Source organism: Hyalella azteca, unplaced genomic scaffold (assembly GCF_000764305.2).
Source record: "Hyalella azteca isolate HAZT.00-mixed unplaced genomic scaffold, Hazt_2.0.2 contig5737, whole genome shotgun sequence".
Classification (NCBI taxonomy): Eukaryota; Metazoa; Arthropoda; class Malacostraca; order Amphipoda; family Hyalellidae; genus Hyalella; species Hyalella azteca.
The window spans coordinates 73,234-88,524 of NW_025935919.1; the positions used below are offsets into that span (position 1 = coordinate 73,234).

A 15,291-nucleotide genomic window follows, 5' to 3' on the forward strand; every position below is an offset into this window, starting at 1 on the left:
GTCTGGGGGAATAATGAGTGCAGCAAGTACTACCTCTGTCTGGGTGAGTGCTGTTGAGGGCAGCAAGTACCACCTCTGTCTGGGTGAGTGCAGCAAGTACTACCTCTGTCTCTTATACACATCTAGATGTGTATAAGAGACAGATTGCATATTAAAATTTTATCTTTTATCTGAATGCAATCAAATTTGGCTTTGTGTTGTCCATCACATTAAAATTTGTAGCTAGTTCTGGCTATAAAGTTTGCGGTTGTCAGCTTATCATCTATGCAGGAGTCTGCAATATAGTTGCTCTCTAATTCTCGATCAGCAAAGTTGCTCTCTAATTCTCGATCAGCAAAGTTGCTCTACAATTCTCGATCAGCAAAGTTGCTCTCTAATTCTCGATCAGCAAAGTTGCTCTACAATTCTCGATCAGCAAAGTTGCTCTCTAATTCTCGACCAGCAAAGTTGCTCTACAATTCTCGATCAGCAAAGTTGCTCTCTAATCCTCGATCAGCAAAGTTGCTCTCCAATTCTCGATCAGCAAAATTGCTCTCTAATTCTCAATCAGCAAAGTTGCTCTCTAATTCTCAATCAGCAAAGTTGCTCTCTAATTCTCGATCAGCAAGTCGTCAGTCGCCATCATGCAGTCGTGCTTGGTTGACGCTGCCGTTCTCGCGCTAACAGCACTAGTGGTCACTACGCAAGCCAACTCTACATTTTCGCCAGGTAATTTTAATCCTTTATGACATGAACTCGCAATAATTCCATTTGTTTGTTGTGAGAAGCGCTTTCGAAATTGAGTTTTTTTCTCAATATAGCCATAAGTCGTTTTAGAAATTGACATTTTCTTTGCTAATCTACTAAGTCTAAGTTATTTTCGTTACGTGTTTAATTTTTCTTCAAGATATCGCAGCCTATGACTATGACCATTTATTTTGGAGATGGAATTGATAGATTGAAAATTGCTTATTTATTTATTTATAAATAAATAAGTAATATTTATTACAATTTTATCTCTAAGTTTGCCGACTAGTGGACAATTGCAATAAATTGTCACAGATGCCGTTTTTACATGTTATGAACATTCGAAAAATGCAAATTTCAATCGGACTCCCAAGTCCCAACAAATATATATTTTACGAACAGACGACCGTTATAGGATGACTCAACCGGGATCGTGGTCTGCAAGCAAAGTAAAAACTCAAATCTAAGCTGTCTTACGTTTATAATTTATTATGCTAATGCAGAAACTAATATAATTCGAATGTCGATGTGCATCAAATCAATCTTTCAGCCGTTTGCCGGCCCAGTTTCTATTTTTTTTTTAACACCGCGAGTTTGCTGTTCATATCTGAATATTTTAATTTTATTACGTTGTGCAACATTAGAAAGGTAAAATGTTTCACGTAAAAAGGGTTTAAGCACAAACATTTTTACACTGAAGACAGCTTCCACAACCCATTTGCCCTGGCAAGCACTTGGTAATCGAACGTGCCCTACATAGAGTCGAGTCACCACCTAGCAGATACCGGCTCGACAGTGTTTACAAATGGAAATTAAAGTCAACTTCCCCATAACGATATTCCCTTTGTATGGCAAAATCTTACCTCACAAACAACGTATTGTAAAAAGTTTAAATAGAAACCGAGAAAAAAACTACAAGTCTAAGCGTGCTTGTGGGAAAACATGGAAAGTTTTTTTTTTTTTTGTCCGGAAGCGACAACTGCGCTTTCCTTTCCGCGACCTAATTTACTGGCGACTTTCAAGCTGTGCTCTGGAGAGATCGCTACTGTTCTGCGGGGAGAGGGGTGGGGGAGTTTAGGAGGTAGGTTGGGGTTAGGGATGTCTATTCGGATGATGATAAACCATTAAAATGAAGGAATAAGGAGGTATGGATGGGTTGGGGGTGTGTAGCGTGGTGAACAAACTCAAAAATGGGGGTTTAACGGTTGAAGGTTAAGTTAAGGGGTATTTAGACTGATGAGGAAACGGTTAAGATGAGGTGTTTACTGGTTTAGGATGAGGTTGTTGCTAAATGGCGGTATTTANTACTAAGTACTAGCGCTAAGTACTAGCGCTAAGCACTAGCGCTAAGTACCAACACTAAGTACTATATCTTTAGTACTGAAACCATATTCAACTCAACATTAATAACTTACTTTCACTCTCCACAGAGGGGGAAGTGTATGAGTTCAAGTGCTCCGTCAGTTTGCTCTTCGACATCAACAGACAAATCTGCGATTTCAAGAGCAACGTCTTCAGCTGCGACGTGCGAATGCGTGAGTAACTCGTGTCTTTACCCATCTTTCTTGGCCCGCTGGCTATGCCTTTACTCATGCCCATACCTTCACTTTTCCCATACCTTAACCCGCGCATTAACCCATAAGTTCACTCATGTTCAGGGTCCATGCACCCAAGATCAGTTCCGCAATCATGCTGTCTCTCATGCATTCACACGAACGAAGCTTAATGAGCCATATTTCAGTAAATTTAACTTAAACGAGTGTTTAAGGCGGGTTCTCACTTTCAATTTAGAAGTTACTTAAGAAAAATTTATCTCTCAATTTTTCATCTAAATCGATCTCTATCTCAGAGGTTTACTTCACTGCATCCCCTAAGCCTAGATTCCCAAGTGAAGCATACCTTTTCACCGGGAAAATGACGTTGAATCAACGTTAAATTAAACGTTATTTCAACGAATTAACTTTAGTTAAACGTTTTTTCAATGTCATTTGCTTGAGGGAAGGTTGTTACCCCCAAGAGTTCTCATCTAATCCCCTACTCCTCCCCCCCCCCAACAGAGGTGACAACAGCCAAGCCGCTGTTGAGCACCGACAACCCCATATGTCCCCCTGGGGAGCTGGCCTGTGGGGATGGCGTGTGTCTTCCCCGACACCTCTTCTGTGACGGCCATGTTGATTGTGATGACGAGAGTGATGAGGGATGGTGTGGTGAGTTCATCGTCCAATGTCATGCTTATATAATCACGTCCAATGCACATCATCATCATGTTCACTGCACCACATCATCATGTTCACTGCACCACATCATCATGTTCACTGCATCACATCACCATGTTCACTGCAACACATCATCATGTTCACTGCATCACATCATCATGTTCACTGCATCACATCATCATGTTCACTGCACCACATCATCATGTTCACATCATCACATCATCATGTTCACATCATCACATCATTATGTTCACATCATCACATCATTATGTTCACATCATCACATCATGTTAGTAACACAACTTAGTTCCAAAATACGTTTAAAATCATTAATATGATAGTGTGCCCAGCGCTGTTTTGCCTCCTCCTGACCTTTTATTTTTTTATTCTTCTCTCTGGCCATTCATTGTCCTTCTTAATATGTTTCATACATTTTTATAATGATGCCGGATGCAATCATGTTATGAGAATCTGAGTTTGAAATAAAAAAATTACCGAGCTCAAAAAACATTGATTTATTCACACATTTTCTATAATAACGCCGGTTGCAATCATGTCATGAAAATCTGAGTTTGAAATTAAAAAATTAACAAGCTCAAAAACAAATATTTTTCATACATTTTTCTATTGACGCCGGATGCAATCATATTATCATAATCTGAGTTCGATATAAAAAAATTAACAAGCTCAAAAACATTGTTTTTTTCTTACATTTTTCTATTTAAGCCGGATGCAATCATGTTATTAAAATCTGAGTTTGAACTTTAAAAATTAACAAGCTCAAAAAAACATTCATTTTTCGTACATTTTTCTAATAACGCCGGTTGCAATCATATTATGAAAATCTGAGTTTAAAGTTTGAAAATTAACAAGCTCAAATAAGAACATCACAGCAACCTCGAGTTAAAAGTTTAAAAATAACAAGCGCAAAAACATTGATTTTTTTCATACATTTTTCTAATGACGCCGGTTGTAATCATGTTATGAAAATCTGAGTTTAAAGTTTAAAAATTAACAAGATAAAAAGAACATCACCGCAATCTCATCACTCTAATATCCCCGCCTTATCAGACGCTCATCACGATCCCAACGCGGCCAAGTTATGCGACCCGCGCAACTGCAGTCTGCCCGACTGCTTCTGCAGCAGAGATGGCACGCTGGTGCCCGGAAACCTGGAGCCTAAACAGGTGCTCTTGCCTTCTGTTTTATGCTACAACAAGAATTTTGTGTGTGGTTTGTTCGGTAGTTGAAACTGGTTTTTGTATGTGTACTGTGTGGTGCTTTAATATGGAACAAACATTTAATATGGGTGGCCCAGTGGTTAAAGTTCAGAGTATACCAAGATTGGCGCAGAGAGGCGCGGGTTCGATCCCAGCTCGGTGCGCCAGTTTCTGGTCAGAATCGGCAAGGAGGCCGGGCGGTTAAGCACAGCAGAATTGTAGCAGTGAGTTGCGTGTTCGAGACCTCAAAATGCTGTGAATTTTCTGCGATGTTAAGAATCGGCGACAGGCCTACGGCCTATAATAAACGCTGAAACCGCTATTAAAAAGAAGCTTGTGTGTGGTTTGTTTGGTAGTTGAAACTGGTCTTTGTGCGTGTACTATGTGGTGCTTTAATATGTACAAAAAGAATCTTGTGCATGTGTGGTTTGTTCGGTAGTTGAAACTGATCTTTGTGCGTGTACTGTGTGGTGCTTTAATATGGTAGAAAAAGAAGCTAGTGTGTGCGTTGTACGGTAATTGAAACTGGTCTTTGTGTGTGTACTGTGTGGTGCTTTAATATGGTACAAAAGAAGCTTGTAAGTGGTTTGTTCGGTAGTTGAAACTGGTCTTTGTGTGTACTGTGTGGTGCTTTAAACAGGTTTTTTAGTGTGTAGTGCTCCAGACAGGATAATGTGTCTTTTGGACGTCATCACCTCCATGCTTCGCTATATTCCAGTATAGCGGCGAAACGATTCGGTGTCTGAGGAGTTCAAACTTGGTGCCGTTGGATTTTATGTATTTTATATATATCAATAATATATTATAATATTTTATCATTCGCATGTGACGTTGTAGGTTAGGTATTCAGACCCAAATCTATGTTAGCAATTTCGATGAGGTATGGGATTGGTCAAAACACCAAACCTCGTGAATTATACTAGGCGATTCTTACCAGTCTCTGGGCTCGGTTGAATTGCAAAACATTCATGTTTGTTCATGAAACTAGCTGATTCGGTTACATAACTTAAAATACAATAAAAATATAACTAATTTACAGTAAAAATACTTACACTATTTTGTAATGAATTGCTCATTTTAATGTTATTACAACGATGCATGCAGGTACCACAAATGATCACGATAACATTTGACGACGCAGTCAACAACGAGAACTGGGAGCTCTACGAACGTCTCTTCATGAAGGACCGTAAGAACCCTAACGGCTGCCCTCTGCACGCAACGTTTTACGTGTCGCACGAATTCACGAACTACGCATACGTGCAGAAGCTGTGGAACCTCGGGCACGAAATTGCCGTGCATTCAATCACGTGAGTTGATTTCATGCACGTTTATCAGGATCGGGAAGTGATATGATAAATCCGAGACATCTGCAATTTTGTAAAATTTTCTCAAGTTTAATGTCTGAAAGTTTACACTCGCAATGACCTGATATTGAATTTTTGTAATTAATTCTGATTTGATGAATAGATTATATGGAATAAATGCAGTGTGATTAGCCATGAAATTCAAAGTAAAAATAACCGATATAATGGGTCATCCCGACATTTAATTTGTCTGTTAATGAATAGAATAAGCTTCACATATGATGAACGTCTTTTGGAGAAAATATATTGACATTATAAATGTATATTGGTAGGTATGTATAGTGACAGTATTCACGTCTATTGCACAGTATACTGGGTTCATAAGTAATATTTATTGAGAAGTTACTGATGAATGATCCGATCGCTGGTTACAGACATCGCGGTCCTGAGAGCTACTGGATATTGGTAGGTATGTAGTGACAGTATTCACGTGTATTGGACAATATACTGGATTCATATGTAATGTTTAATTAGAAGTTACTGATGTATGACCCGATCGCTGGTTACAGACACCGCGGTCCTGAGAGCTACTGGAGCCACAACGCCACCATCGAGGACTGGTTCGATGAGTTCGTAGGACAGGCCAACATCATCAACAGATTTGCTGTAGGATGGAGGATTTGTGGGGTGAGGGGGAGCTGGGTGGAGGATTTGTGGGGGTGAGTGATGTCGCCATCACCACTAAGATGGATGGTTTAATGAAGGATATGGCCCAAACACACCCATCCATATGAGAGGAGGGCAGGATGGGGGATTCATGGGGTGAGGGGGGCAAGATGGAGGATTTGTGGGGTGAGGGTGAGGCAGGGAGGAGGATTTATGGGGTGAGTGATGGCTCCAGGATGGATGGTGTAATGATGGATATGGACCAAACTCACCCATCCATACACATGTATTAAACACGAATTCCTCGTGTGAAATGCTTCCAACCCTTACCTCTCCCCAGGCCAACGTCCCCTTATTTCCCTCGAGTTTTACTTAATTTTTAAGTATAGTTAAATTACTTTCATTTTTCAGTATAGTTGAATACTTTACTTGAATTTTTAATATAATTTAATACGTTATTTTAATTTTTAAGTATAGTTGAACACTTTACTCGAACTTTTAAGTATAGTTTCATAATTTACTTGATTTTCAGTATAGTTGAAAACTTCACTCGAATTTTTAGGTATAGTTGAACACTTTACTTGAATTTTTAATTACAGTTGAGTAGGTACTTTATTTGAATTTTTAAGTATAATTTAATACTTTACTTCAATTCTTAAGCATAGTTGAATACTTTACTTGAATTTTTCAGTATAGTTTAGCACTTTACTTGGAATTTTCAGTATAGTTGAATACTTTACTTGAATTTTTCAGTATACGTAGGTGAATACTTTACTTGAATTTCTACTTAATACTTGAATTTTTCAGTATAGATGAATACTTTACTTGAATTTCTACTTAATACTTGAATTTTTAAGTATAATTGAATACTTAACACGTTGACTACGATTGCTTCATCTAGTACTTTTATTTCATTTTTTGTACTTATTTTTAAGCAGGGTTGCCAGACGGTCATTTTTCCGGACAAATTCCGTGATTTAGTTTGCTCAATTGCGTTGGCCAGATAAAATTTATGATAAGGGTACTTCCTAATTAAATTTTAAATACTGAAAAAGAAAATAAATTGAATTTTTATAGCGGAACCTACAAATAAACTAGTATACATTGAATTCTCGGCCTTTGTTGGCCTTTTTTGTTTTTGGATTGGCCGATTTTAGGTAACCTGAATTATGTATCACTACCTCCTGGAGAAATACATTTCGTGGTACGCATATGTATCAATACGTAGTCAACGTGTTAACCTTATTTTTCCATGTAGTTGAACACTTTACTTGAAGTAAGCCCGTGTGCAGGTGTCCGTGTACCGTACCTCCGTGTAGGCTGGAACAGACAGATGATCATGATGCGGGAGTTTGGCTTCGTGTACGACTCCTCGATGGTGGCCCCGTTCTCGGACCCCCCGCTGTGGCCCTACACCCTCGACTACCGCATCCCACATACCTGCATCGGTACCGGCCAACGCTGCCCCAGCCGGTCCTTCCCCGGCATCTGGGAACTCGTCCTTAATCAGCTCAAGGCGGGGGTGAGTGTGTCCTTCATCCTGTGGAAGAGTGTGGGGCTAGGAAAAATGGGTTATGAATGGTCAAGGGGAATAGTGTGATGTTGCAGCCTAGGACGCCGGCTGATGCACAACCAAGTCATGATGGAAGGTGTGTCGAGGTTTGGACAAGGAAGTCTTTTGGTTGTGGGAGAGAGGGGAATGTGGGGAGAGTATATATGAGTCACTATATAACTTTAGATGATGTGTATAGGAGAGTAATGGGTTTATAGGAGGCTGCCTCTGTATGAGGTTTGTTCGGTTTCAGGAGGCTTATGATTCTACCAGTTTTTAAGATTGATAGTATAATGCAGTTGGAGTATGAGAAGTTCTCGATGTTTTTGAATGTGGTGATACCAAGTGGGTCCAGATACTTAATTGTGGTGTTCAATTAAGGCTTATATTTTGGCTGCTGTATTATGCAATGGGAGAATATGAGTAGGTTCTTGATACTTTACGACTGAACTGAAATCGCTACACAAATTTATCCACATAAACTGCAAAGACTAACCTCCTTCAATCCACTCGATGACTGTTGTATCCCCCCTCGCGGCCCCTCCAGGAATACACATGCGTCATGTTGAAAAAAAAAACGAGTAGGTTCTTAATAGTTTCTGAGTAAACTGAAATCGCTGCACAAATTGATGCACATAAACCGCAAGGACTAACCTTCTTTCATAGTCCTATCCCCACGATGACTGTCGTATCCCCCTCGCCCCCTACAGGAGTACACATGTGCCATGTTGGATCAATGTCCCCCTTTCCACGACGAGGACCAGGTGTTTGAGTTGCTCATGCACAACTTCCACCGCCACTACAACTCCAACAGAGCGCCATACGGCCTATTCTTCCACACCATCTGGTTCAAGTATAAGAAAAACCAACGCGCCTTCGAGGTAATACATTTTTTGAGAATGAAAGAATAGTATGTTGTTATTAAGCTCTTAGAATAGAATAGAATAGAGGTGTCGGCACTGAACTCTTAAGGATGAAAGAATAGTTATTAGTTATTATTAAAATGAAAAAAACCAACGCGCCTTCGAGGTAATAAAGCTTTTGAGGATGAAAGTATAATTATTATTTGTTATTAGAATGAAAAAAACCAGCGCGCCTTCGAGGTAATAAAGCTCCTGAGGATGAAAGAATAGTTTGTTGTTATTAGGATGAATAGTTATTTTGTTACTGATATTGGTGATGAAATAGATATCTTCGTCTAGTTTCGTGTGATTGAATTGAGCTTATATGTCAATTCTGTGTCGAAATTAGATTATCCTGCAATTTTATTTTTGTTCTCATGCAATCGAATGTAAATTTCTTAAATTTTTTATTATTACCCAATACTTTGAACGCAACGCGTGACACGTAAAACCATTTTAATTTTTATCGCTCCTGGTCTAATTTATCACCAATTATAGTTCATCTTTACCCTGCATTTCCCGATAATTCATCGATACTCGTGGGTTATAATTACTAATTTTCATCACATTAATCAATACTTATAATTCATCGATATTCGTTGATTTTAATTGCTAATTTTCATCACATTCATCACCACTGATAATTAATCGATACTCGTTGATTTTTAATTACTAATTTTCATCATATGGTGGGTTTTAATTACTAATTTTCATCGCATTAATCACCAGCGTTTCCTGGACGCGATGGCTAAGCTGCCCGACGTGTTCATCGTCAATAACCAAGAAGTTATTTCCTGGATGAGGGAACCGACGCCCGCCTCGCAAATAAACACCTTCGAGCCGTGGAAATGTGGCAAGCAGGTGAGGGGAGTGTGGCAGGTGAGGGGAGTGTGGCGGGTGAGGGGAGTGTGACAGGTGAGGGGAGTGTGGCAGGTGAGGGGAGTGTGGCAGGTGAGGGGAGTTGAGGGGAGTGTGGCAAGCAGTAACACCAATATTACATCACATTACAGTACATGTGTATTATACAAATTTGGTTGAAAAAAATTCCATTTTAATTTAAAATTTCTTTACAGTTTATTTTCTTTTCTGTCGATTAACAACTCTGATTATCTTATTACACAAGTAAAGAAACTGAAGTCTTATGAAGTTCTACGTAAAAATGATTATCTTTTTAAGTAAACTTGAGTGAATGATGGGTTTTACCCTAATGCAAGTGTATAATAAGATGAAAAAAAACAAGAACATTATCAATAAAATGCATTCCGTGGTCTCCAATTAAACTTGCATAAAGTATTTAATAAAGATTATTACAGTATACATTACAACCTTGCCTATACAGTATACAGTGGTGAGGGGAGTGTGGCGGGTGAGGGGAGTGTGGCAAGCAGTAACGCCAATAATACATCACGTTACAGTACTCGTATAATATACAAATTTAGTTGAAAAAATTTTCATTTTTATTTAGAATTTCTTAAAAGTTTATTTTCTTTTGTGTCGATTAACAACTCTGGTTATCTTATTGGACAAGTAAAGAAACTGAAATCTTATGAAGTTCTATGTAATAATTTTCGTTTGAGGAACGAAAACAATCTAATTAGAGCTCGGAGTTTTAGGCTGTTTGCTTTGAACATTTTAAAGCTCTATTTGATCTTTGGATTGTTTCTTCCTCGAATTTAATCGTAGCGATAAAGAAAAAGGAAGATAATCAGATGAAAAAAAACAAGAAAATTATAAAAAAATGCATTCCGTTGTCTCCAACTAAACTTGCAAAAAGTATTTAATGAAGATTATTACAGTATACATTACAACCCTGTCTATGCAGTACCTATACAGGTTATAACAGCATGTATTACAACCTTGTATATACAGTATACAGGTTATTACAGTTTATATTACAACCCTGCCTATACAGTATACGGGCTATTACATACAGTACATATTACAACCCTGCATATACAGGTTTTTACAGTGCATATTACAATCCTGTATATACGGTACCGGTTAGTTTGTGTGTATTACAACCCTGTATATACAGTATACAGGTTATTACAGTATACAGGTTATCACAGTACACATTACCACCCTGCCTCATTACTGTGTGTATTACAACCTTGTATATACACTATTCAACTTATTACATTTTATACAGTTTACTACAGTATATACAGGTGTTACAGTATAAACATGTTAAGACAGTGCTCATTACCACCCCACCCTGCTCCAGGTGCCCATGGAGGACAAGGCGTGTAACCTGGAGGAGGTGTGTAAGCTGCGCAGTCCCGCGGTGCGGGGTGACCGCTGGCTGCATACCTGCTTTGAGTGCCCCCAGGTCTACCCCTGGATCAAGAACGAGTTCGGCATTGATCTTAAATAAGTTTATTAAATAATAATATTTAAAAGTTATTTCTTGTATTCCACTTGTATTTTACTCTATATTTATATAAAATATATATAATATATAAAAATATATTATATTTTTTTACTCTATATAAGTCTATATTAAATATTATTATTTTAAAAGTTATATCTTGTATTTCAATTGTACTTTAAATAGGTCTATATTAAATAATAATATTTAAAAGTTAGATCTTGTATTCCACTTGTACTTTAAATAAGTCTATATTTAATATTATCATTTTAAAAGTTATTTCTTGCATTCCACTTGTACTTTAAATAAGTCTATATTAAATATTATCATTTTAAAAGTTATTTCTTGCATTCCGCTTGTACTTTAAATAAGTATATATTAAATATTATCATTTTAAAAGTTATTTCTTGTATTCCACTTGTACTTTAAATAGGTCTATATCAAATATTAATATTTTATACGTTATATCTAGTATTCCACTTGTACTTTAAATAAGTCTATATTAAATATTATCATTTTAAAAGTTATATCTTGTATTCCACTTGTACTTTAAATAGGTCTATATTAAATATTAGTATTTTATACGCTATGTTTAGTATTCCAATTGTACTTTATTAATTTCCTACGCGATATCGAAAGAATATTTATAAATGGCGATTCTATGAATATTAGTGTTTTCGAAAATGTATACCGATATTACTAGAAAATTATGTTTATATCATATGTTAATAGAGGCATTTGTTCATGACATTGTAAAACATATATTGAGTCGTAATTTGTAATGGGAATAAGTCCAGCCTATGCCACCACACAAAATGTGATATCTAATTTATTGTTAGAACTATAAACTCTTTGAAATGTTATTATTTTAAACCCATTAGAGACCAATTTTCTTACGAGTGCAAATCACCATATTGCATCCATACCACGTTGTTGAAATTTAACTATAAAAAATATTGCAGGTGATTAATAAGTCCAAAAATTAAAGTTATTCATACGGAAAAAACATTTTGAAATTCGACTTATGTGTCTACAGCTAGACGCTAAAGTCATAAACTTTATTAAATTTTATTATAAGCTTAGGAAGAACGTTCTCATGTCTGCTGTATGACCTGTTATACGATAACTTTATCTGTTATTATATTGAACCCTGTTTTGTTCTGTTATAGTTTGCTCTCTGTTTTCTGTTTTGTCCTGTTATACTTCGCTCTCTATTTTCTGTTTTGTCCTGTTATTCGTTGATATCTGTTATATGTTCTGTCTTGTTACACTTCGCTCTCTGTTTTCTGTTTAGTTCTGTTATACTTCGCTCTCTGTTACCTGTTTTGTCCTGTTAGGCTGTTATACTTTGATATCTGTTATATGTTCTGTCTTTTTATACTTCGCTCACTGTTAGCTGTTTAGTCTGTTATATGTTATATCTGTTATATGTTGTTTATGTTCTGTCTTGTTATACTTTACTCTCTGTTACCTGTTTTGTCCTGTTATACTTTGATATCTGTTATCTGTTATATGTTCTGTCTTTTTATACTTATATATCTTGTTAACTTCGCTCTCTATTATCTCGTTCGCAATAAAATATTTCGCACATATTTTTTTATTTAGACTGGATCCTCTAAGCGAAAACCCAAAATTTCCACGACACTTTGTTGCATTTCACCGTGCCTGTGAATGCGACTCAAATGTAGGCTTCTAAGGCGAGTTTAATACAGATAAATTAGAGCAGATCTATCGTCAACATTTATAAGTAGTTATCCCTCAAAATAAATTCTCAGAAAACGAACTAAACTGAAGTGAAGGCTACTTCTAATCCTGCATCGGCCGCCGGGTAGCAACAACCTCGGAGCAATCAAACGTTTAGATGAAAGTTGTTTCAGTTGCCATAGGAAATAAAAAACACACGCTAGTAACATATATCGTACAATATAATTCCTGTTTACCAAAAAAACACCATTTCGTTGTATACAATCATAACTCCTTGGAACCTTTTTTGAACCTCCTTACATATTGACATTTAATTATTATAACTTCCCGCAACGAATATGACATTGACTAAATTTTCAATTTTGACATAAATGTACTGAATAATGCAATTTATGCGACACTATTCCTTGAAATTCCTCAGTGTGCGTCAATTCTCCCCTAGAAAATTCCTCACTGGTGTTAGAAATATCAGGAGGTGTCGGGGGTGTCTTAGCACCGCTATACTGATTCATGTTTTACACAAGATCACAGCATTTCGAAGATTTTTCGGTATAAATTTAATGCTGAAAGCTTCACCTGGATGAACCTAAAAATTAATAACTTCAATTTTATCTCTAAGTGAGTAATTATTATCGAAATATTAATTTTACTGATATACTGGTTAGTGGTGTCTGGCATGTTTTGTACTTCACTGAAATCCTTACCACAGATGAGAGAAAGTTCAACATTTGTCTTAACCAAATTAATAACAATATTAGTGGAATGAAGATTGAACAACTATTCATGTTAAATTTTCACTATGAAACGTTTGATCGGATAAAAATAGTTGACATGTAAATAAACAATGAAACTCAATAAAGAATTGTGAAGTCACCCAGACGTGCACATGTGCTCAACAAACTCGCCCGCTTAGCCTGCTGACTGCCGTCTCATTCATTACGTCTAGGAACGTTGCGAAGGGAGGGTGTAGCCACAAAACTCGTGGAAATGTAATTATTGAGCTCCCCGCATCGCATACATTTTTTCTGCGACTCTTGAACATTATCTTAGTGCTCAATTAAGAATGGGACATGCATTTAGGGGAAGTGCTTCTATTATTTCAGTGTGAAGAATTTTTTTTTTCTCGTGAAGACTAATGTACTGTAGCAGCTGGGCGACCCGAACCGAACCCGCGTGGTGGTGTCTCGACGACCGATGTGGACTCCAAGTATTCATCTCGTATAAGCTATACAGAACGATGCATTAGTTGTGCCCGGCCCTCTCCCATACAGAAATGAACTCAACGGTTCAGACGAACCCAGTGGAATGTTTCGATAATTCAGTGCTGGAAGCTATGCCGGTATTGTGAACGTTGAGCTTCAAAGCTTGACATTTTTGTGCCGTGAATTGCTTGGGTGCGATATTATATTATGATTTTTTTCGGGTAGGATAGGAAGACTATTTCATAATGATTACGCTGCTCAAAGGATCGGTAAAACGTTTTTTATGTATATTGTGTGAAAGGAACCAGGTATTATTGCAGATTAACTACATCCAAAAAAAGGGTGTTTTTTTTTTGAATTATATGTTTTTTGGGGTGTAGATTACGAATCTGAAATCCATTTTTGGCGGTCGGCATCGGAAAACCGATTTTTTTTTCGACCCAAAAATCGCGCTACATCTTGAATGAAACTTACCCGTTGCACTGCAACGGGTAAAGAAGACGAAAATGTTACCCGTTGCACTGCAACGGGTAACATTTTCGTCTTCTTTGTCCATAAATCTGGAGATACATTGCCACATCGAGAGATCACAACCTAACGCCTACTAATTGAAGCGGGGCTGTACGTGCACTAATTGAAGCGGGGCTGCTGATGTACGCGCACTAATTGGATGTGCATTTTTGACGCTCATGTGTCTGTACTCGAGAACAAAAAGGCGTCTGTTCTCGCCTGTTATCTTATGCTCTGTTATCTACTCCGGCTAACCAACACTCGTTATCGCTTCCAATTCCTTTTTTTTCAATTTATTTTTACGAGTGTTTTGTTTCTTCAAGGGTTCGCGGAATTTGCGTTCAGCTGTGAAAACTTATTATATTTCAATGAGAACACACACTAAACACTTGATGAACTTCTACGAACGCAGCAAAACTTGATTCTCTCAACGTACTCACACAACATAACATTCACACGCAACTTGAAATGCTCTGTTTAAAATGCTCCATAATCTTTCAAGCATACCTCAATATACCTCATAAACTTGCAACACCATGCCGCGATACCATACTCTTTTGGTACAATATGCATTAATACAAAGTCCAGTCTCCTATGAATTCACATGTATGGCTGCGAAGCCCATAATAATAATAATATCAATATTAAGGCCACTAAATATTAATCCATTATTCGTCCTCGATCGTCTGGCGCGCGTCTCTATACTCTGCCGCCGTAATACCGCAAAAGACCTTAAGATTCTACCAGGCATCTAGTACCCAGAGTTTGAGTAGTGACACTAACCCAAGGCCATGCTGCATGCACCACTTTCAACGGCTGTCATGCAAGCTCCGCCCATCAGCGAATCCTAGAACTGAGTTTGCCAAGGCTGGAACCCACTAATGCCGCCCCTCAGTTATAGTTTATGATAAAATAGTT

The 15,291-nt window shown here is 37.5% G+C and overlaps 1 protein-coding gene across 1 annotated transcript; it reads left to right on the forward strand.

The window, feature by feature from the left end:
- Positions 1 to 6: 6 nt before the first annotated feature.
- LOC108681715 (chitin deacetylase 1) lies at positions 7 to 11,001 on the forward strand (the record flags this gene model as incomplete). The annotated part of the gene is made up of 11 exons (XM_018170777.1): positions 7 to 43; positions 2,157 to 2,261; positions 2,784 to 2,933; positions 4,014 to 4,129; positions 5,267 to 5,472; positions 6,039 to 6,135; positions 6,297 to 6,321; positions 7,428 to 7,657; positions 8,398 to 8,568; positions 9,319 to 9,450; positions 10,814 to 11,001. Coding segments are annotated over 11 exons (1,419 nt in total), but the record flags the coding sequence as incomplete, so codon positions are not given.
- Positions 11,002 to 15,291: the final 4,290 nt, after the last annotated feature.